This window comes from Erithacus rubecula (assembly GCF_903797595.1).
Source record: "Erithacus rubecula genome assembly, contig: scaffold_162_arrow_ctg1, whole genome shotgun sequence".
NCBI classification, from domain to species: Eukaryota; Metazoa; Chordata; class Aves; order Passeriformes; family Muscicapidae; genus Erithacus; species Erithacus rubecula.
In genome coordinates, this window is record NW_027636143.1 from 151,769 (window position 1) to 174,794 (window position 23,026).

The following is a 23,026-nucleotide window of genomic DNA, read 5'->3' on the forward strand; positions in this document are numbered from 1 at the left end:
TCACGGAGCGGAACCATTAAATGAGCACCTTCTTCCTTTTTCTTCCTTTCCACCTCCCACCGCCCTCTCCGAGTTCTTTCACATAAGGGGGTCCGTGGTATATCAGTGGTTTCTATTTTTGCTTCCCGATCCCCCCTTTCTACCTCTGGCATACTTCCTCCACGTTCCTCCACCGGAGGGGCACTAGGGGTTATCAGCAAAGAAACATCCTCCTCAGGTTCCGAAAACTTAACCGAGCATTCCTTCTCTTTCTGCCAACCCTTACATCCATCACAATTCTGCTTTAATGTTTTCAAAACCATGATCCCACACTCCTTTTGCCACTCCAGTTTATCTTTCAAATAATAAAAGAGGTCTAGATACGGTATTTCATCCCATTTTTCATTACTTTGCAGAAAATGCATCAGAGGTGTAATAATGTCAGGATTCAATGTACCGTTCCTAGGCCATTGCATACCATCGGGTTCATATAAAGGCCATACATGATTACAGAAATCAATCAATTTTCTTTTACTTAGTTCTTGACCAAAATTCCCCACATTCCAATGTTGTAATAAACAGCCCAAAGGCGAATCGTCCGGGATTTCTATCCCAGAACTTGCCATAGTTCTAAACGTTTTTAAAGACATCATTTCACCTTTTTTTTTTTATTTATTTTTATTTTTTTTTTTTTTTACAATATACACCACACAACACTCACACCCTTTCCACAAACCTTACCACACTGCACACCACACACAACACTCACACCCTTTCCACAAACCTTGCCACACTGCACACCACACACAACACTCACACCCTTTTCCACCAATCCACCAATCTTGCCTTTCTCGTCGCCGCGAGTGGCAAGTGCTGAACCTGCGCAGTCACTGCCGCGTCTGACGGTCAGCGCCTAGGCTTTTCCACAACCTTAAAGACGTCTGTGACCCCCGTGCGGAATCGCCGTTCCGACTTAATCGGCAGGCCCCCCTTCCCCTCAATAAAAGAATAAAGCACCTTCGGGCTTACCTCCAGGTCGTCCGTCAGGCGCGGGGTCGGGCACGGGTTGATGTTCTCCCCAGAAATCACCTGGTGCCGGCGTGGAGTGGATCAGCCCACGAACCGCCCCAGCCACCTCCGGAGTCCCATCTGGGGTGCCAGGAAAACTGTTGCCCGATGCCCCAAACAGAACACAAACTAACAGAGTCAGTTTATGCGGTGCTTTATTCAGGGCCCGGGGAACCTGCGGACTAGCGTCCAAAGTCAGGATCCCACAGCTCCCTTTTTCCATCAAGTTTTTATACCTTTTTACAAAGTGGTCTACGTGCAGAAATACACATTCTTCAAAACAATACAGATACATAAATCTTGCAGGTATCATTCCTAAAAGTTATAAATTCTGCATGCTTGTCTACTTAGAACTATAGGCTACCCCCCTTAATCCCCCTTGTATGTTTGCCCATCACCAGAACCCTTTATTTATTATTATACTTTAGCCTTATCTTGAAAGTTTCTAGATGTCCTATATGCCCTACTAAATCCTTTGATTATTGTTTTCACAGTTCTAAATGTTCTATATGCTCTACTAATTCTTTTCACTATTGTTTCACAAGGTAGGTTTTCAGGGCCTGTCCGAAAACTGCAGTTTTCTAAGCCTTAGCATGACTACTACTATATCTACATTAGTCCTTTTTCTCATTATTTCGGTATCACCATGAATTCCTTGGTGCTGCAGTGTCACAATGGAGCCCTGGTTACACAAGATCCTGCAGTGTCACCAGGGACCCTTGGTTCCATGGGGCACCAGAGTGTCACAATTGCTCCCTTAGTTCCAAGAGTCCCTGCAGTGGAACAATGGGCCCTTGATTCCATTGTCCCCAGGCTCTCACAAGGCTCTCCTTGGTTCTGCAGTGGCACAATGGCCCCTTGGTTCCACAAGGCCCTGCAGTGTCACAGTGGCCTCTGTGCTTCCACGAGGTCCCAGAGTGTCACCATGGACTCCTTGCTTCCATGCAGCCCAACAGTGTCACGGTGGTCCCTTGGCTCTGTGGTGCCATGTCTACACAGTGTCACTATTGTCCTCTCAGTTCCATGAGGCCCTGCAGTGTCACAATGGCCCCTTGCTTCCCCAGGGCCCTGTAGTGTCACAATTGTCACAGAATCACCCAGGCTGGAAAAGACCTTGGAGAGCATCAAGTTACACCGGTGACCCAACACCACCTTGTCACCCAGCTCATGGCACTCAGTGCCACATCCAGTCTATCCTGAAACACTTCCAAGGACAGTGACTCACCCACTTCCCTGGGCAGCACATTCCAATGTCCAATCACACTTTCTGTGAAGAATATTTCCTAATGTCCAGCCTAAACCTCCCCTGGTGTAGCTTGAGGCTGTGTCCTCTTGTCCTGTGACTGTTCCCTGGAAAAAGAGCCCAACTCCACCTTCCTGCACCCTCTTGTCTGGGAGTTGCAGTGAGTGATGAGGTCGCACCTGAGCCTCCTCAAGGATAAACATCCACAGCACCCTCAGCTGATCTTCACAGGACTTGTGTTCCAGACCCCTCACCAGGCTTGGTGCCCTTCTCTGAACACACTCCAGCCCCTCCATGTCTTCCCTAATTTGTGGTCCAGAACTGGACACAGCACTTGAGGTGCTGCCCAAGTAGTGCTGAACACAAGGGACATCACTGTCCTGTTCCTGCTGGCCATACCATTCCTGATCCATTGTAGTTCCAGGTGTTGGATGAGGGAATTAGAGGGAGGGGGTGGGGCCAAAGTGGTATTTATTGTCATCCATGAAGGGTCATGATTTTAAAATCTATTCGAACTTCATTAGAAGATTCAGAGGTTCAATATCAATTGGACATTGCTGGTAACAATCAATAAATAGGAAAAGAAATCAGGACAAAATACTTCTCCCTGCATTGTTTCAAATATAGAATATAGCATATTCACTTTGAATGCACTACTGAAATCTGTCTAATTAATCACAGAAGAATTGAAAACTTAAATTAACCCCAGGGGTATTTTGAACAAATACTTTTGAGTTTTTCTCACTGAATCCCTGAACTGAAGAGGTCAAGAAAGAAGAGTTCAATATTAAGTTTGTCATAGATTTAGCATTGGCCAAATTGCCAGTGCACCCATTAGAATTATTTACTCATTTTCTGCTGTGAGATGGGATTGGGAGGAAGGCAAAACTAGCTCAAACTTTAAAAGGTACAAAGAAAAAATTTTACTACTAGAAATTACAAGAAATAAAAAATCTCAATAAAACTTTCAGAACATTTCTCCTCCTCCAACAACATCTTTTCTTTCACACTGATAACATACAGAAACGGATTACTCAATTTGGCATCTCTATAAATAGCCTTTCACCCATTTACTTGGGTGAGGAGAACTTTTCATCAGTCTATGGAGATTTTACCACAAGAAAACAGTTTTCTCCTCTCCTCTGTGTCACAGTGAATGAGCCTTTCAGGAGAATGTAAATCTGATCACTGTGTAAAAAAAAAAAAATCCCTTCCTCGACTTACAGTTTTCCCATAATTATTTTTGAGGACCATGTCAACTTATGAGGCAGCACCCACAGGCTGATGGCCTTCCCTTCCCCTTGGCCCTGGAGTTTTTGGAAAAATTTATCAGGGGCAGCATTCCAGCTATGCCATGGGCCGGTCTGGCCACTCTGGGGGGAGGGGGAAGCAGGCAGGATCTCAGCAGCCGATGGCGCTCTCTAATAATTCCCCTTTCCCAAGTTACTCAAATTTTGGAAGAGGACAGAAACAGAAGAAATAGAAAACCAGAGAGAAAGACAAAAAAGATACAGAGATGCACACTCTTGGATTCCAATACTGTTCAGACAGAAATTCCAAGAGGAGGTAGCATCAAGATGTGCGCTTGCCTAGTGGTCTGCCTTAAATTCTCCTTGGTCTTCCTGGGTCTCTCTCCCAGGTAGGACTTTTGGTCATTTGGTCACCCAGGAGCTGGGCTGGGGCTCCAGGGATGAGTGTGGAGCATTTCCTTTCGTGTGACACAGACCACAGGAGCAGGCAGGGACTTGGACTGAGAAGGTGCTTCGTGTTTTTTTAAGCCCCCGGGCCTTCATGGGCCTTCCTCCAGGTGGGACCTGTGATTGCTCTGACAATCAGAGCCTGGGTCAGCACAGCCCAATGTGTGACTGACTGACAGCTCATCCCAAGGAGTCTGGGACATTGATCTCATCCAGTCTCTGACTGTGACCATGGTGACACTGCAGAACCTTATAGAATTGTGGGTCAGTTGTGACAAGGACAGTAGCAGATCCAAGGACACCATGGAGCCTCATGGAATCAAAGAGATCATTGTGACATTCTTGTGCCTCATGAATTCAGGGGGACCATTGTGACTCCAGACCCCTATGGAACCAGGGGTCAAGGATGAAGTTCTGGGGCTCATAGAATCAAGGAGCCATTGTGAAACTGAAACAGGGAAAATTAAAATTAAAATTAATGAGTTAAGGGAACAAATACAGGAGGATGCTTTAACTAGAAGGGGACTGGCAAGATTCTCTGAGTGCTTAACATTCACTGTCTTTGCAAGAACAGGACAGAGCAAAGCTTCAAGATAAGATAGAGGGCCAAGAATGTGCAAGCAGGATGGAAGAGTGAGGCCCATTCCAGATAACGGGGATTCCTTAGACCCCTGAGCCAGCAAAAACTGGTATCAAAGTCTGGAAAAGAACTTAAGACTAAGATGCAAAGAAGGTGAGGTTAAAAGTTCAAATTGAGAGAAGACTGCTTACTTCATCCCAGACAGCCACCAGGACAAACAAATAGGAGCAGTGTGCAGTCACAAAGTGCCGTGGAGCTAATTTTAATACGAAGCAGGGACAGGGTGGATTAGGAAATGAATATGTATCAGGTGCATTGTGCAATCCTAGTTTGTAGAGAAAAAAAGAGAGGTGCAGGTCACCGAAGGTGTGCTTGTTTTTGGAGGAGCTATACCCCATGCACCTCAGTGATGAATAAAATACATACCTATAACTTACTTTGTGGGTTATGAAGTTTTTCTGTGCATCAATTTGGGTGACTCCACTGCTCCCCTGAGATTTCGGGGCACTCTCTTTGCCCACCTCTGATCTGGAGCCGGTGCAGAATGCCACCTGCACTGACCACACAGACCATAGCGCCTGGGTGTACCTGCGCTGCATCATCTCCTGAGGTAACTCAGGGCTCCCTCCCACCTCTGGGTCCCTTGCCTGGAGTTTTGGGGTAACCCTGAATTTTCGAGTGCCCCCTGACAGCCCCCCCACTACGGAGGGTCATCTGTGTCCTTGTTGACTGAAAGGATGCAACAGTGGCCATTATCTTTTCCCAGCCCATCCAGGAGAGTCGGGACACTTGGGTGCTCCAAACATCACCTAGACATCCCCAAAAATCACCTGGATACACCTGGGTAGCCCCCAGTATATCCTGGATCATGGCAAAAATCACCTGGATACACATGGGTACCTCTTGGATCACTGGGTCACCCAAAACCCCTAGGCACCCCCAAAACTGGTGCCCCAAAAATCCTCATTGCTTTGACTGGGTGGACCTGGGGTCCCTAAATTCCCATTGACTTCAATGGCTAAACCCAGTGCCCCAAAAATTTTGTTGTTAAAAATCTCGATTTTGGCTTCAGAATTCCCAGAATTTGGACTGAAAATGGAGATTTTTTGGCTTACCTGGAGGCACAGCTCCAACACAGGTTACAGGTGTGGGATCAGGGATTCGGAATTGGCTTCCAGGAATTCATCCAGGACTTCCACAAAATCAGCATCATGATCCTGGAAGGGAAATTCCTGGAATTGTGCCCAACATGTCTCCCACATTTTTACCAAATTGCCCCATTTTACACCAAAATTCCACAAAAGTCCTGTTTAATTCAATGGATAGGCTTAGTGTCCCTAGATCCACCTAGACTTAAACAGGGTAGACCTGCTGTCTCTAAATCCCTATTGATTTCTTTTGGGTAGACCTGGTGTCTTTGAATCCCTATTGATTTCAATGGCCAGGCTTGATATCCAAAAAATGCCTGTCAGAAGATCATTATAACAAAAGATGGGCAATTCAGAGACATTGTAAAAAACAGTTTATTGCTTTATTGCACCAGTCTCATGGAAGGGTGAGACATTAAAGATGTTACACCGAATGCCATAATATCTGAAGCCATCTCATTCGTAGTTACAATGCCTTCCATTTGTTTTTTAGCCAATCACATTATTTCTATGAACTTTGCTAACATCTTTTATCACCAATCATAAATTGCTTTGCTTCCCACAGCTTTGCTGCCATGTGCATTTTTCAACCAATCATATAACACTTCGCAAACTTGTAATGATATATCTTAAACTTCTATCTAACTAACCAACTAACACCACCCTGTCACCCAGGCCATGGCACTCAGTGCCACATCCAGTCTATGCTGAAACTCTTCCTGGGACAGTGACTCATCCACGTCCCTGGGATGGCCATTCAAATGCCCAATCACTTTCTTTCTGAAGAATATTTATTATGTCCAGCCTAAACCTTCTTTGGGGCAGCTTTAAGGCTGTGTCCTGTCACTGTTCCCTGGGGAAAGAGCCCAACTCCACCTGGCTTCACTGTCCTGTCAGGGAGTTGTAGAGGGTGATGAGATCTCCTCTGAGTCTCATCCAGGATAAACATCCCCAACTCCCTCAGCTACTCCTCACAGAACTTATGTTCCAGATCCCTCACCAGCCTTGTAGCCCTTCTCTGGACACTCTCCAGCTCCTCCATGTCCTTCCTAAATTGGGCCCCAGAAGTGGACACAGCGCTTGAGATGCTGCCCAGCCACTGCTGAGCACAGGGCAAGAATCACTGCTCTGGGCCTGCTGGTTGCACTGTTCCTGGTCCACAGGGGTCTGAGGGGTTGGATGAGAGAAATGGTGAGGAGGGGATGGGGATGGGGACAAAGTGTGATTGATTGACCATCATGAATCTATTCAGACTGCATTACAAGGTGCTGGGGGTCAATATAAGTTGGACAGTTCTGATATCCATCTATAAACAGGAAAAGAACCAGAAGAAATCACTTCTCTCAGCATTGTTACCAATATAGTATATTCACTTGGAATACACTTCTGAAATCTATCCAATTAACCACCAAAGATTTGAAAACTTAAGTTATCCCCAGGAGCTTTTCTTATGGGTGTTTTTAACAAATGTTTATGAGCCTTTGTCACTGAATTCTGGAACTGAAGATCTCAAGAAAGAAGAGGCCTCTGGAGTAGTAAAATTCATCAGCATCCTCCTAGTGGCTGAGGATCCATCCTCATCAGAGCAGGAATGATGGAACAGAAATAGGAACAGATAATGCACTGATCACCCACTGACTGATCACACCCGCTGACCTTACCCACTGACCACATCCCACTCACCACCCAAATGACCATACCTCCAATGATCACACTCACTGACCATAACCACTACACACACTCACTGACCACACCCATATCCTAGAAACCAGTGCCAACACCCCACTGACCACACCCACTGACCACCCCAATGACAAATCCCATTGACCACACCCCGCTGACCAACCCAAAAACAACCACTCCGAAAATACTGAGCACATGCAGTCCTGATTATTTCTGCTCTCTCCTCTAAGTTATTTGAAATCCCCCTTTCTCCAATAGCTCAAACAGCTGGCTGCTTCCTTCTCCTATTTGACCAGGCAGACATTCCATAAATACATCCTTGTATCTCAAATACCGAAAGATAAACTACAAGGGAGCCTTATAGTTCATTTTACCAAGCTGGCACCATTCCCAGTCTTCTTCAAAAATATCTAAATTCTCTGGTTTTAAACCTTAACCACAGACTGGACTCACTATCTCAAACTGATCATGTGCTGCATCCCAATTATAGGATCTCAGGAGTTCCAGGGCACACCTGGGGCACATAGGTCTCCTTTTATTAGATATACAATACCATCTCTTCTTGCACCCTCTACAGAGTAGAAGGACCTAACTTGGTTGTCACCCTGGTCTGCAATGAAAAATCGTCCGCCCACACAAAAAGCAAGGAGTTACCCTTATTAGTCCCCACCATTGTGGGTTTCTGAAATTATTCTCTACTGGTGGTAATTCTCAGTCAAAAGCCAAATAATTACTTGTTCAAAGATAGCCCTTTCAGAAACTGTCTAGGAAAGACCCAAGCGATGAGCACCCATCAATTATTGATGATTAAGATAACCAGAGCCATCAGGAAAGCTACATCTGAATGCCGGCTTCCCATCAACCGAGATCTGCATTCACCAAATTCATTGTTTCCCAGACATGGTTTTGTCCAGCCCAATGCAGAGAAAGACTACATGAATATGTGCAACAACAAAAAGAAAGACCTCTGCTCCAGGCTATGAAAAACTGTATAAAAACTGGATTGACCAAGGCAGCTTTGTGAGCACTGGAGGATCCGATGCGATAGAGGTTGGATCAGAGTGTGCTCACCCGGCGCCGATCCCGGACTCAGCGCTGTCCCTTTTTGATTGTGGGTAAGGAGGACCGTATTTCAGTCGCAAAATAAATTATCGCTTTTTCTAATTATATTTAATACGGCTTAATCTCGTTTATAACACCCTCATCTACAGCCTGAGGAACCAGGAGCTTGAGGATGCCCTGAGGAATATGACCACTATGTGTTTCCAGAAACAATCAAGTGCCTGTTTGTTTCTGCATAGCATTCAGAATGGAACTGATTACAGACTGCCCAGACTGCTTAGTTTCATGTCTTTCTATTTGGTGTGTTCTACTTTCCCTTTTTTTTTTTTTTTTTTTTTTAACTTTTCATGGTATTTTCCATAAAGGGATGCCTTTAGTCACAGTATTGCTACATCAGTATCTACAGTGCTTGTGTTCAACACAGATGTAAGGAGCCATGATCATTGTGTACTGAGGTAAAATAAAGTGTCCTGCTCTGCCCTGTGTGACCCAGGTGCTTTCCCAGCCCTTCTCTGTCTCTGCAAGGGCAGTGCCTGTGGGCAGAGGTGTAGGAACTCCCAGCACAGCAGCACAACCAGGGAAAATGGTCCTGGCTCTTCCCACATCTGCTCTTCCCAACTCGACCCTCTCCTTGCCAGCCCTTCTGCAGCCCAATTTCACCTGGGCCACAGCTTCCACCAAGGATGTTCCACAAATCCACCCCAGAGCCTCACACGGGGACAAGGGGCCAGGGCTGTGTGATCAGGAAATCAAGCACGGGGATCATCCAGGTCACTGGGGCCTGGTTTGGGTTCCCCAGGGCAGCAAAGATGTCTGGCAGCTGGAGCAGGGTGAGGGAAGGGCCTCCAGGATGGGGATGAAGCCCTTTGGCTGTGAGGAGATGCTGAGGGAGCTGGGCTTGTCCAGCCTGGAGCAGGGAAGGCTGAGGGGCTCCTCATCCCAGCAAGAACTGGAAGAGTTTAAATGAGTCAGGCTAGTTTTAGCATTTCCTCAACACCAAAAGCAGCATGGCTACCTTTCTCCATCCACCACTGAAAGCTTTGCAAAAAGGGCATTTTTCAAGCCGTTTTCACTGCACTCCAGGCAGAGCATCCTGATACAACACCTTGATTGTATTTACATCAATCATAGCATCATCTTTCTGATGCAAAAGTCAAAGGATTTATAGCTCAGATGAGGAAGAGAAGCTATACATATAATGATCAGAGTAGAAGCAATGTAGAAAGTTAATAATCAGTGGCTGAACAAGTAGAGATAAGAAAATAAATCACTTGCTTGGCTTTGTTGTGTCAAGTTGGGCAGTTGGAATACTGTTGAAGTGAAGAAACCATAACTGCACCTGGGCCCTGCAACCAGCCGGAACCAGGTTGGGAACTTGAACTACGGTCAAAGGGCCCGAGAACCTAGGAACAAGACCAAGGTGAAAAGCTGAAGGCAAGGAAGGCTCCCTGACTTCATCATTAGAAGACCGCTGACCCATTTCGAACACCCACTGGCCCATTTGAAGGAAAGAACTGTGCAAGGAATGTGCAAAAGCACTTTGAGCTAATTTGAATAGAATGTGAGGGTATGGGGTGTTAGGTAATTCATATCCATAGGCATATTGGGTAACTAAATGAATAGGTAAGATTTTGATGGAAAAAATAAGGCAAGAGCCCTGGGTATTTTGCACATCCTTGTAGGAGATTTCTTCTGGGCTTGCCCAGCATTGTAATAAATATACTACTTTCTAACTTAAAATGGCTGGAGAGTCCTCTTTTCTCTATCAATTGGTGAGTTTGCCATGAGAAACTCTGGCTGCAAGAGCAACCGGGGCTATGGATGTCTCTGGGACCTTCCTGGAGGGACCTCCGGTCCCCAGCTGCTCATCATGGGGACAGACAAGACATGTTGCTGGACTGCAGACAAAATTGTATGTTTAAAATGATGTGTATGCCTGTCAGGCCTACACATGGCTAAAAGGCAGCTGACAAGACGCAAAAGACATTTTATTCTCAGCACAAGCCTGGGCAGTGTTGTTTGCAATTATCGGGAGGGTGCAGTGGCCACAGAAAGGGTTTGTTCTGTTGGGGAGATCCACCAGCAGTTCTTTGGGTGAACTGGGCAAATCCTTGTTTATTGCTGCTATTTTAATAATTATTTTGATTGGGTCCTGCCTCTGTGAATGACTATTTGTGTGATTGGTGAGATGTACTTGGGAAGAAGCGAGCGGGAGCTTGGATCTGTGTTTTAGTTTTGGGCAACTGAAACGGCTGGAGAAGGACAAAGTCATTGGGTGATCGTTTAAAATTGCTGTATACTGTGTGCTGTGTTGACAAGAGGTGTATGCTTTCTCCCTTAATAAAGAGATACCCTTCCCTGCAGTGATTTTGACTTTTGGATTCGGGTTGTGTGTGGGGAATGCGCATTTAAGGGGGACAGCTATCCCTGTAACACTCGGTGTTCGGGCTTAACCGGTCCCCTGCTGCCACTGGTCATTGTATTTTAGAGAAATATATGCACTTTGTGACAAAAGTTACAATTGCAGCAAACTGGTAATTTTCCCCTGTGTTTTCTGTGTTGTTAACAGGATGGAATATATCGAACTTCAGCAGGGAGATTGGTAGCTTTGGACTGGGAAGAGTCTGCACAAGAGGGTCTGGACACTCAAGAGAGAAGAGGAACAGCTTGATTTTGTGGGTGTCATGAGGCTTTTGAAGCTTCTAGAAGTTGGCACTCTGCATGGTTACTGTTACACGGCAAGATTTGTGAAAAACGTTGTTATTGTTCCTCTGAGAGATGACAAGGTCTATGCCCTCAGTGTAAATCGAGACATCCTAACCAAGCTGATTTTGAACCTAAGATCCTAAAGTTTGTGTGTGGCAAATCACATTCAATACCTGCAACTCAGGTATGTGTGTGGGAGAAAGATTGGGAAAGGACTGTGAGGCTATGTGGAGAGAGATTTGGTAGGAAACAGGATAAGACAAGAAGGAGGAGGTAATGAGTACAAGACAAAGCAAGGAGATTTCTAAGGCTAGTCCTTTAGCCTGTATTTTGACACACTGGACAGAGTTAGTAGGGTATGGGGGCACTGTAAAATAGCAAAGTATGATCAACTTTCACAGACATATCCCTCAGTAGAGTCCATTAAAACTTGAGGAAAATTTGGTGTTTCAATTTAACTTTGAACTCTTGAGAAGTTTCTTTAACACACTGTGGGACTTAATCTGATGTAAACAGCACTAAATCCCTGTGAGGGTCATTAAAATCCTTGTCCTGTGTCTGTGCTGCTGAGCTGGGCTGGTCTCCTGCCACAGAGGCAGCTCCCAGGCACAACCAAGAAGAGCTTCAAAAAGACATTTCTGGTGAACAGCAGCTCCTCTCCCAGCCCAGCAGGGCTGAGGGCACTGCCTGCAGGCACTGAGGGGACAGGAGCCAGGCACAGACAGGCTAAAGGCAATCAGGAGTGGGAAGACATTGAGCTGAGACTTCACTTGGGGAAACATCCACACAGCCCTGGACAGGGTGAGTCTGTGGCTGCAGGGCAATGTCCCCTGTGCTCCTGGAGGGATCTCCTGGAGCCAGCACAGGGGGATGTGTCAGGAGGACTCTCTCAGCTTTTCTGAGGCACAGGAGGAAGAGGAGGATGTGCTGCAGAGAAGGCTGCCCTGGGCACTGTCAGAGGCACAGGGCAGGATGGCTCCTGCTGCCAGGGACGGCTGCAGGGGCTGAAGCTGGGGCTGCTGCCAGGGCTGCCCAGGGCTGTCCTGCAGAGCAGCTCCTGCAGCCCTCAGGGCTCTTGGACAGCCCAGGGGGTGTGCCACCTGACAGGGACGGCTCTCAGCCTGCCTGGCAGCTCCCCATGCACTGTGGGGAGAAGTTGGAGGTGGAAGGAGTGACCCCCATCAGTGCAGATTCCTCCTGCTGTGCAGATGGTGTTGCATGGCCAGGGCTGCTCTCAGCTTTCTCCTCAACGCAAAGGAAAGGGGCTGTCAGGTGTGTGTGTGTCACTGAGACTCCTGCACTGTCCCACTGGGCATCAGCAGATCTGCCTCAGATCTCCCTCACAAAGTGCCTCCTCACCCTTCTCTGCCTACAGACAGCAGCAGCAGCACCTTGGCTTGCAGTTTGTCTGAGCTGCCCTTAAGGCTCTGCTGTCTGGGAGATGCCCCTGGGCAGTGCCCTGTGCTAGAAGGGGTGTGCAGGGCAGAGCTGAGCCCCCAGGAGTGGGCTGTGCTCTGGGAGCACTGGCAGGGACAAGCTTTGGTTGCAGAGCAATAGCTCCCAGTAGGCACAACACCAGGCAGTAGAGAGCCACACCAGCCCTGAATATCCCTGCCTCTCTATCTGCAGAGGAAAAACGGTGGGGGTTTAGAGAGATTAATTTTGAAACTGGAGTCTGAAAAACTTTTTTAAAGAGAATTTCATGTGTGAGAACCCTGTAAAAGCAGGAGGTAATGAGCAAAGGGCAGATTTGTAGGACCAGCAGGTCTGACTGCACTGGGGCACAGGAAGGCCTTTTATTCCAAAGGGATCATAAAAGCTCTGGATGAGAGCAATGCTGAATTTGAGCCAGCAATTCAGCAGGAAAAACATAAACTCAAAAATAAAAAACTTTTACAAATCACAACCAAATTATGAGAAGATAATTTGAAAGGATTCTAAATATTATTTTATAGGATTGGCTCAAAGAATTTGTTCCCACCTTGTCAAAGTCTTCTTTCAACAGCTCCGAATGCCCAGAGTGGAGCCATGTCCAACAGTAGCTCCATCAGCCACTTCCTCCTGCTGCCATTGGCAGACACGAGGCAGCTGCAGCTCCTGCACTTCTGCCTCTTCCTGGGCATCTCCCTGGCTGCCCTCCTGGCCAACGGCCTCATCATCAGCGCCGTAGCCTGCGACCACCACCTGCACACCCCCATGTTCTTCTTCCTGCTCAACCTGGCCCTCACTGACCTGGGCTCCATCTGCACCACTGTGCCCAAAGGCATGCACAATTCCCTCTGGGGCACCACGAACATCTCCTATAAGGGATGTGCTGCACAGCTCTTTTTTTTTCTGTTTTTCATTTCAGCAGAGTTTTATCTCCTGACCATCATGTACTACGACCGCTACGTGTCCATCTGCAAACCCCTGCACTACAGGACCCTCCTGGGCAGCAGAGCTTGTGCCCATATGGCAGCAGCTGCCTGGGCCAGTGGCTTTCTCAATGCTCTGCTGCACACAGCCAATACATTTTCCCTGCCCCTGCGCCATGGCAATGCTCTTGGCCAGTTCTTCTGTGAAATCCCACAGATCCTCAAGCTTTCCTGCTCACAGACCAACTCCCTCAGGGAACTTGGTCTCATTGCAGTTAGTGCTTGTTTAGCATTTGGCTGTTTTGTGTTCATTGTTTTCTCCTATGTGCAGATCTTCAGGGCTGTGCTGAGGATCCCCTCTGAGCAGGGACAGCACAAAGCCTTTTCCACCTGCCTCCCTCACCTGGCTGTGGTCTTCATATTTCTCAGCACTGCAATGTTTGCTTACCTGAAGCCTCTTTCCATCTCCTCCCGATCCATGGATCTGGCCCTGTCTGTTCTGTATTCAGTGGTTCCTCCAGCCCTGAACCCCCTCATCTACAGCCTGAGGAACCAGAAGCTGAAGTCTGCAGTGTGGTCACTTATGTCTGGAAAAGTTCAGAAACATTAAACTGCTTGCCAATTTCTGCAAATCACTTGCAATAGGAGTCATCTTTGATATTTCTTGTTGATTTTGTTGTGGTTTTTTTCTCCTTTGTTTTTGTTTTAAATATTGTCCACATATAAACGTCATTATTTCTACCCCTTCTCATTTTTTTTCTCTCCAGCTTTGCTGTAGCCACAGACTGTGGCAAGAGCCCTTTGCAGCCCTCTCCCTCACGTGTTCGTGGTGAATCTTTTCACAAGCACTGTCTGAAGCCCCCCTCCATCTCCTCCCCATCCCTGGATGTGGCCCTGTCAGTTCTGTAATTGGTAGTGTCTCCAGCCCTGATACAGCCTGAGGAACTAGGAGCTCAAGGATGCCCTGGGAGAGCTATGACTGGATACTTTTCTGAAGGTAAGATCTTTCTATTTTCTTCTGCAGCGCGTTCAATGTAACACATTAAATTCCAAGCCTGCCTTCTAAAGCTTTTAATAGTGCTAGAAGTAGGGGGACAGGCTTTTCTACTTTTTTTTTTTGTGATTATTTTCACCCTAAATATTTTGTCATCTTCCCTTAATGAGTTCACCCTTTAACTTGACTCACAAACTATGTACATTTGGAATCATGCTCGCTGTGTCTTTAAATAAATTAAATGTTCATGCAGAGATTTATTTGTCAAATATCCTCCCTCTGTTAACTCTCATTCTACTTGTCCAGCTTCTCAATGTTTTCTTGCAACATTGAAAACCAATGAGCCCACAATGCTGAGAGTGAAGCAATGTCCAACAGCAGCTCCATCAGCCACTTCCTCCTGCTGTCACTGGCAGACACGCAGCAGCTGCAGCTCCTGCACTTCTGCCTCTTCCTGGGCATCTCCCTGGCTGCCCTCCTGGCCAACGGCCTCATCATCAGCGCCGTAGCCTGTGGCCACCACCTGCACACCCCCATGTTCTTCTTCCTGCTCAACCTGGCCCTCACTGACCTGGGCTGCATCTGCACCACTGTCCCCAAAGCCATGCACAATTCCCTCTGGGACACCAGGAACATCTCCTACTCTGGATGTGTTGCTCAGGTATTTCTGTTTATGTTCTTCATTTCAGCAGAGTACTATCTCCTGACCATCATGTGCTACGACCGCTACGTGTCCATCTGCAAACCCCTGCACTACGGGACCCTCCTGGGCAGCAGAGCTTGTGCCCATATGGCAGCAGCTGCCTGGGCCAGTGCCTTTCTCAATGCTCTCATGCACACGGCCAATACGTTTTCCCTGCCCCTGTGCCATGGTAATGCTCTTGGCCAGTTCTTCTGTGAAATCCCACAGATCCTCAAGCTCTCCTGCTCTAAATCCTATTACAGGGAACTTGGGCTTCTTGCTGTTAGTGTCTGTTTAGCATTTGGCTGTTTTGTGTTCATTGTTTTGTCCTATGTGCAGATCTTCAGGGCTTTGCTGAGGATCCCCTCTGAGCAGGGACAGCACAAAGCCTTTTCCACCTCCCTCCCTCACCTGGCTGTGGTCTCTCTGTTCCTCAACACTGGCACATTTACCAACCTGAAGCCCACCTCTGTCTCCTTCCCATCCCTGGATCTGTCCCTGTCAGTTCTGTACTCGATGGTGCCTCCAGCCCTAAACCCCCTCATCTACAGCTTGAGGAACCAGGAGCTCCAAGCTGCAGTGTGGACACTGATGACTGGCTGCTTTCTGGAATATTAAACTGTTGGGCAGTCTTGAAAATTACTTGTAATAAAAGTCATATGTGATAGTTCTCATTGGTTAAATTTTGGAGAATCTTTTTCTTTGTTTTTCTTCTTTAATATTGTCCACAAAGAAAAAACTTTACTTGTGCCATCTCTCATTTTATTTGTCTCCATCTTTGCTGTGGCAGAAGGCTGTCTTAATGAGGGTTTATTCTCCTGGCTGGCTTTAAATGAATTAAGATCTCCCAAGAAAATTTTCTCCAGAGATGCCCCTTTGTTCCCTTCTCTGGAGCTGCAGCAGCAATGTCTGTGTGCAGAGCTGGGCCAGATCAGTGCTGGCACAGCAGCTGTGCCCAGCAGCAGCAGCAGCACTTGGTGTTGCCAGTGCTGCTCCCGTGCCACTGCCCTACTGCCCTCCTGCCCTCGTGTTGCTGCAGGGCCTGAGTGCTCTCTGGGCCAGGCACAGCCCTGGGGGTGGCAGTGCCGGGGCTGCAGCATGGACAGGCCATGGGCACTGCTGGGGCAGCACTGACGCCTCAGGGCAGGGCCTGGGGGTTCCAGGTTCCTTGGCCAGGCACTCTCCACAACACTTGGCCAGGCCAGTGCTGAGCAGAGAAAAACCCTGTGAGCAGCCCCAGGCTGGCCATGGGCAGGCTGGGGGCAAACAGCATGTCTGGTGCTCTGCAAGGACCCAGCAAGGTGGAGAGCCTGGCAAGGAGCAGCAGAGCAGGGGCTGATCCATCCCCACTGCACTGGACAGCCCAGGGCAGCGTCCCAGAGCGTCCTCATGCACCTGCCAACAACATCCCCCCTCTGCAACCCTGGCTTCTCCCCCAGCTCACACAGGTGCTGCATCCTTGCAGGCACAGACATGGCAGAACTGGCTCAGGAGCCCCTGTTTGCACTGCACAGAGCAGGCGTCAGCACTCCCATGGTGCTGCTGTGGGGAGATGGAGCTGAGTGAGCACAAATGCCATCAGTCCCTGGGGCCAGCAAGGGCTGGGGGATAGTAGGGGAACCACTCAGGTTTGTCATGGCCTCTGCAGTCAGGCAGAAAATTTGTTCCCATGAGCTGTGAGTTTCTTGTTCTACTGCAGATGTTGTTGCTCAGAGCCATGGCTGCCTGGCAGCCACCCCCAAACTGCCCTGAGAATTTCAATTACTTCACATTCTTCTCTTAATACCCCCGTTCCAGATTTCTTCTTACTGCCCACATCTATTCCCTCATGGAAAAAAGCCCATCCCTCTCTACCCTTTCCACTCTGGCCCCATGCCCCATTTCAGTTCCCAAATTGGCACCATGGGAACATCCCTTGGCCTGCAGGAACATCCTACGAGTGCTTCAGGAATTGTGTGCAGGGTCCTGCAGTGTCTCGTGCTGCTCCCTTGCCAGAGGCACCACAGGCCAGGGGGGCACATCTGGGCTCCTGTGTCTGGGTGTGGGCTCCCTGTTCTGGCAGTGAGGAGGGGCTGGAGAGGCTCTGAAAAACTGACAGGATGGGCTTTGGGGCCTGTGTGGAGAAGCTGAGGGACCTGGGCTGCTGGACCTTGTGAAGAGGAGGCCCAGGGCTCATCCTGCAACTGCTCCAGGGGTGGTTTCAGAGAATCACAGAATAAGGCAGGCTGGAAAAGATCTTGGCGATCATCAAGTCCAACCTCTGCTCTGACACCTTCTGACACCTTCTCTTCCTGAGCTTCCTCTTCTCCGGGATAAACAACCCCAGCCCCTCAGCCAACTCCTCACAGCATTTGTGTTCCAGACCCCTCACCAGCCTTTTTTGCCCTTTTCTGGGCACTCTCCAGCCCTCTATGTCCTTCCTAAATTGGGGGGCTCAGAAGTGGACACGGCACTCGAGGTGCTGCTTGAGCAGTGCTGAGCACAGGTGAATAATCACTGCCCTCCTCTTGCTGGCCACACCATTCCTCATCCAGGCCAGGAGTCTTTGGCCTTCTTGGCCACCGGGCACACTGCTGGCTCATGTCCAGCCTGCTGTCCATCAGTGCCCCCAGGTCCATTTCTGCCTGGCCACTGCCCAGCCACTCTGTCCCCAGCCTGAAGTGCTGCAGGGGTCATTGAGTCCGAAGTGCAGGACCTGGGTAATGAGGTCAGGCTGACAGGCCTGCATTTCCCCAAATTCTCCTTCCAGCTCTTCTTGGGGATGGAGTCACATTTGAACCTCCAGTCTTTTAGAACCTCCCTTGTGAGCCACGTCTGATGAGAAATTATGGAGTATATGGACACCATTGAAGGCCCAGGCAAAATTTGCTAGGCCTTTTCAGGCTCGGAGCTCTTTTTCTCTTTCTCATGCTGGGAACCCTTTCCCATGCTCAGACTGTTTCTCAGCTCCGGCCTGAGCCTTTCCCAGGATGATAACATTTGGGAAAACCAGAAAGGAATTAATAATAAAGATTAGCACCTGGTTTTGACTGAGAAACAGTACCCAAGCTATGTGACAGGATTTGTTTTCTTCTGTTTTCCAATGGACGCCTGTCCTGTTCAAGACTTGCAAACCACACTATAAATATGGTTCCGACTTTCACTGAAATGCTTCTATGGCCTCATAGCTGGGAAAGTCTTTGTCATTAATATACACAACTCCTAGCGTGTACGGTGACAGGCGAGCACCTCCCAGCAGCTCCCTCATCCCCCTGGTATAAATATGAATGCTTCATAGGGACCTGTGAGCACCTGAGTGGTTTGTTAGGTCAGCAGCTCCTTCCTCTTGAATTACAGGGGTCTGTTCTGCTCCCTGCCCCATCTACCAGCTCAGCAGAACATTTGTCCTGAGGACAACTTGCTTTATTTTTGAAAATATGATAAGGAATAAGCAATAAGGAATGTAGGTTGTCCTTACCCTTACTATTGCCAATAATGTATTGAAAAAATAATTTTTGTTATCCTTCACACAGGTGGCCAGTTTAAGTCCTAATGGAGCTTTCACCTCTCTAATTTTCTTTCTGCATGTCCGAGCGACAGCCTTAAACCCTTCCTGAGTTTCCTGCCCCTCTATCCAAAGATGATGCAACCTCTTTTTTCCCTGTGTTCTTGGAAAAAGCTCCATGCGCAGCCAGGCCAGTCATTTTTTTCACTTTTGGCACACAGGCACAGGCTGCTCCTTCTCCTTCAAAATTTCTTTCTTGCAGTGTGTCCATCATTCCTGGACGCCTTTTGTTTTTAAGGATGGTATCCCTTAAAAAATTCAATACCTAATTTGGCACTCTCTGCACAAATCTACATCTCAATAAGCCAAAGTCTTCTCTCCATTATTGCAGGGTAGAACTTTTGTTGATGCCTCTACTTCTTTCACAGAATAATCAAAACTCTAATATTTCATGGTTACTGTACCCCAGGAAGCCACCGACCACCACATCTCTCACCAACCCATCTCTGTTTGTGAACAGCAGGAGACAGAGCTTTCCTTGGGAGTGTTCTTCTGTCTTGGGGGTCTCTCTAGTGTTTCCTGGTGGTCGTGGACCCCCAATGTTCCAGTCAGCCTGGCTGAGTTGGCAGGACACTGAGGCTGGTGAATTCCAGTTCCCCTTCTTACACAACAGGTATTGTGTGGTTTCCAGAGGCGAGTGGTTTTGGAGAACAAGCATTGTGTTGTTTCACGTAGGGTGGGCAATTTATCGTCTGGTAACATGAGGTCACAGAGTGAGCTATGACAACACAGAGTGGGTTTTGTGAGGTCATCAAGCAGCTACGACATCGTAGGCTGTCTCTGCATCATCACCTGGGCTGTGTGAGGTCACTAGGTTTGTCACTCAGCCCCAGCCCCCCTCACAGTTTCCCCAGACAAGTCCAATGCTGTTCATGCCCAGCAGGGTCCCCTGTCCCTCTGTATCTCCCTGCTCCACCTGGAGCCACAGCCTCCCCCAAGGATGTTCCACAAATCAACCCCAGAGCATGACATGGGGAAAAGGGGCCAGGGCTGTGTGACCAGGACATCAAGGACGTGGATTATCCAGGGGGCCTGGTTTGGATTCCCCAGAGCAGGAATGATGTCTGGCAGCTGGAGCAAGGCGAGGGAAGGGCCTCCAAGGTGGGGCTGGAGCCCTTTGGCTGTGCAGAGATGCTGAGGGAGCTGGGCTTGTCCAGCCAAGAGCAGGGAAGGCTGAGGGGCTCCTCATGCCAACCTGGCAGTGCCAGGCAGGAGCAGAGGCTGTTGGATCAAGTTCCTGTGAGCCCAGATGATTGGCATTAGTGCAGCTGTAGCTGTGCACAAGAGAGCTCTTCAGCCACTTTCTCTCTTTTCCTTCCTCTGGGCATGGAGGGAGCTTGTGACTTCAGCGTGTGACTCGTGTGTGCAAAGAGCAAATCTGGGCAGAATCGGGGCAGGGAGGGTTTGGGACATCCTGGGATCTGTGCTGGGCACAGAATGTGTTTTCTATTGGTCTGAGACTGTCTGCTGTGAAAGTGGATTTAATATCCAGCAGAGGAATGATTTTTGTTTTTTATGGAGCTGTGCCTTCCCTTGGTTTGTTTGCTTACAATAATTGAACATCCCTCTGTGTCTTGAGCAGTTCCTTCTGCAAGGAAAGCAGGTGGGAGTTGATGCCAAGGAGCTGAAAGCTTCAAGCACAGCCTGGAGTGGAGGAAGCTCAAGCTCAGATTTGCACAAGGCTGCTCTGAGTGCCAGGGCTTGGATGGGGGAAATGGTGGGGTGGGGGTTGGAACAAAGTGTGATTGATGGTCAGTCATAAAGGGTCTTGATTTCTGTATCTGTTCTGTCTACATTAGGAGGTGTTGGGGATCAACATCAACTGAGATTGCTGACACTAATCTGTAACAGGAGAAGAGTAAATAGGTAAAAAAGATCTTATCACTTCTTATTTTAAAATGAAATATGTTTTGAATGGAATGAAAGCTTAGACAAGTCCTTCCTAAAGCACAGGCTGGCAGTTGCTCTGTTTCAGGCAACCTGCAACCCAAATGACTGTTGCTCACAAGTTCCTAAAAATGCCTGATTTGATGTATTATAAATTGAATTATTTACGGAACTGACTGAAAATTAACAGATAAGAGACTTTAAATGGACTACTTACTGCACAGGATAAACAAAAGAAGTGCAGGTAGATAGAAACACAGTGCACAATAAAGTTACTGATACTACAGCACGTGATGAAATAGCACAGATTAGGAGTCAATGTAACTTACCACTAAATTGATTATCTCCCTTCAGTCTCCTGACAAAACAAGCTGTTCATGGTCAGCTGGGAATTCCACCTCCCTGGCGCCAGAGAGAACTCAGGACAGGACAGATGTTCAGCCTGGGTTATCTCAGCAATTCCTGAGAGGGGGAAGATGCCCTGAGTTATGGCCCAGCTGATGGACAGAACAGATGAGCTCTGCTGGGCCAGAGGGGAAGTCCTGCTGCAGGAACCTCATGGAACCAACGGTCCATTGTGACATTGTGATACCTCCTGGAACCAAGGAGACCATGGTGACACCAATGAACCTCGTGGAACCAAGGGTCCATTGTGACAGATCAAGGCCTCTGGGAACCAAGGACTATAAAGGTCTCAAACATTCCTTGCAGGATTCTGCCTTGGGGATGAGGAATCTCCTTGGTGGGACCTTGTGCCTGTTTGCAGTGGGGAACCATAAAATTTTGGGTTTCTTCTAAATAATTGAAACCCTCTCTTTGCCTGAGTGTTGTCAGTTCTCAAAAATCCAGTGTGGAAAGGAAAAAGTAAAAAACCTTTGAAAGCTGAAGCACCTAGAGGCATTGAGCCCCACTGAGTGTTGTTACTGCGAAAAGCTCTCAAGAGATTAATTAAAGCAGATAACTGGAGGCCATGATTGCACAAAGCTCTCAGAGACTCCAAGGCAAAAGCAAAACCCAAAGTCCTTTGAAAAACCTGCAGTCCCTGGGAGCATGAAGGAGCCCCCAGGGCCATTCCTGACCAAGGCTCCCCAGGGACTGGTCCCAGCAGATCCCTGAGGTCACTGGGTTGTGGGGGGATGCTGAGGACAGGACAAGGGGTGACAGTGCCCAGCCTTGCTGGGGCTGTGCCAGGAGGCCCCAGTGCCTCAGGACAAGGTGTCGCCTCAGAGCCCTTGATGGCACAGACCCTGCTGTGCCCCTGGGCACCAAGACTTGGCTTCTCTTTGTCCCCACCTGTCATCTCTGTCTCCAGTTCTCTGCTCTGATTGAGGCTTGGGGACACTTTCCCAGTTGTGTCCCTCACCGGGACCCATTAAAACTTTACGGGACTTTGGAGTTTGATTCTCACTTGGAGTTCTTGAGAGGTTTCCTAAGAAACCATGGCTCTGCCTTGATTTCCCTCTGGTCTGGTGTAGTTCATTAGGAATGTTTCCTATAATAGTTACGGAAAAACACTTCAAAGTGTTTCTTAAAAATATCCATTCCTATTTTAAAGGATGGATTTTATTTCTGTTCTCTTTAGGCAGAGGTGATTGCAGCATTCTGTGATTGATATTGATCCAGAGTTTCTCCTCAGGAGGTCTGGCCTGCTCAGAGAAGCTGTGCCTTGAGGTCTGAGCCCATGTGGGCAACCTTGCTCCACATTCCCCAACCCCATCCTGTCTGTCCTGACTCACCTGAGACCTGCTGTGCTTGGAGAACTGCCTCCACACCAGCAAACAGGGTTTTCTCCCTTTGTTTTACTTTTGAAGCAATCTAAAACACCTTATTTTCCCCTGTGAAAACAGACACCCTCCTGAGGTATGTGTCAGCCCAAGGTGCCACCAAGGAGGTTCAGGCGGGGGACCGGGGCCTCAGGGGTGGTGCCTGGAGTCAGCGCCATTTTTCCTTTCTTCCTCTAACTCCCAGCATGCCTTGCAGCCCCATAGAGCCCCATTGGAGCCAGGACTACAATACCCATCATGCCCTGCGCCCCACAGAACCCCGGTATCCCCCCTGTATGTCCAATAGATGTCCTCCAGAAACTCCAAGGATCCCTAAATGTCCCCTCAGCGGCCATTCGGGTACCCCCCAAAACATTCCCGAATCCTTTGAATGCTCCCAAGCCTACAGATGCCCGTTACAGCCACTTCTGGGAATTCATATCCTGCCATCCCCTTCAAGCTGAGAGCACCTCATAACACAGTCCTGTGCCTAAAACTCCTGCTGTGCTTCGTGCCCTAAGAGCCTGGTTGGAGCTCCCCAAGCTCCCCCCAAGTGCTCCCGAACTGTAAACATTCCTCCCTGAGGACTTGAAGTTGCCGTTCAGAGGCAAAAGTTTCCCCCAAGTGCCCACCCAG

The 23,026-nt window shown here is 48.2% G+C and overlaps 1 protein-coding gene across 1 annotated transcript; it reads left to right on the top strand.

Moving 5' to 3' along the window:
* Positions 1-13,194: 13,194 nt before the first annotated feature.
* On the top strand, positions 13,195-15,814 carry LOC306815576 (olfactory receptor 14A16-like; the record flags this gene model as incomplete). The annotated part of the gene is made up of 2 exons (XM_079332149.1): positions 13,195-13,429; positions 15,117-15,814. The coding sequence occupies 2 exons, from the start codon at positions 13,195-13,197 to the stop codon at positions 15,812-15,814; spliced, it is 933 nt and encodes a 310-aa protein (XP_079188275.1).
* Between the last annotated feature and the right edge of the window lie 7,212 nt (positions 15,815-23,026).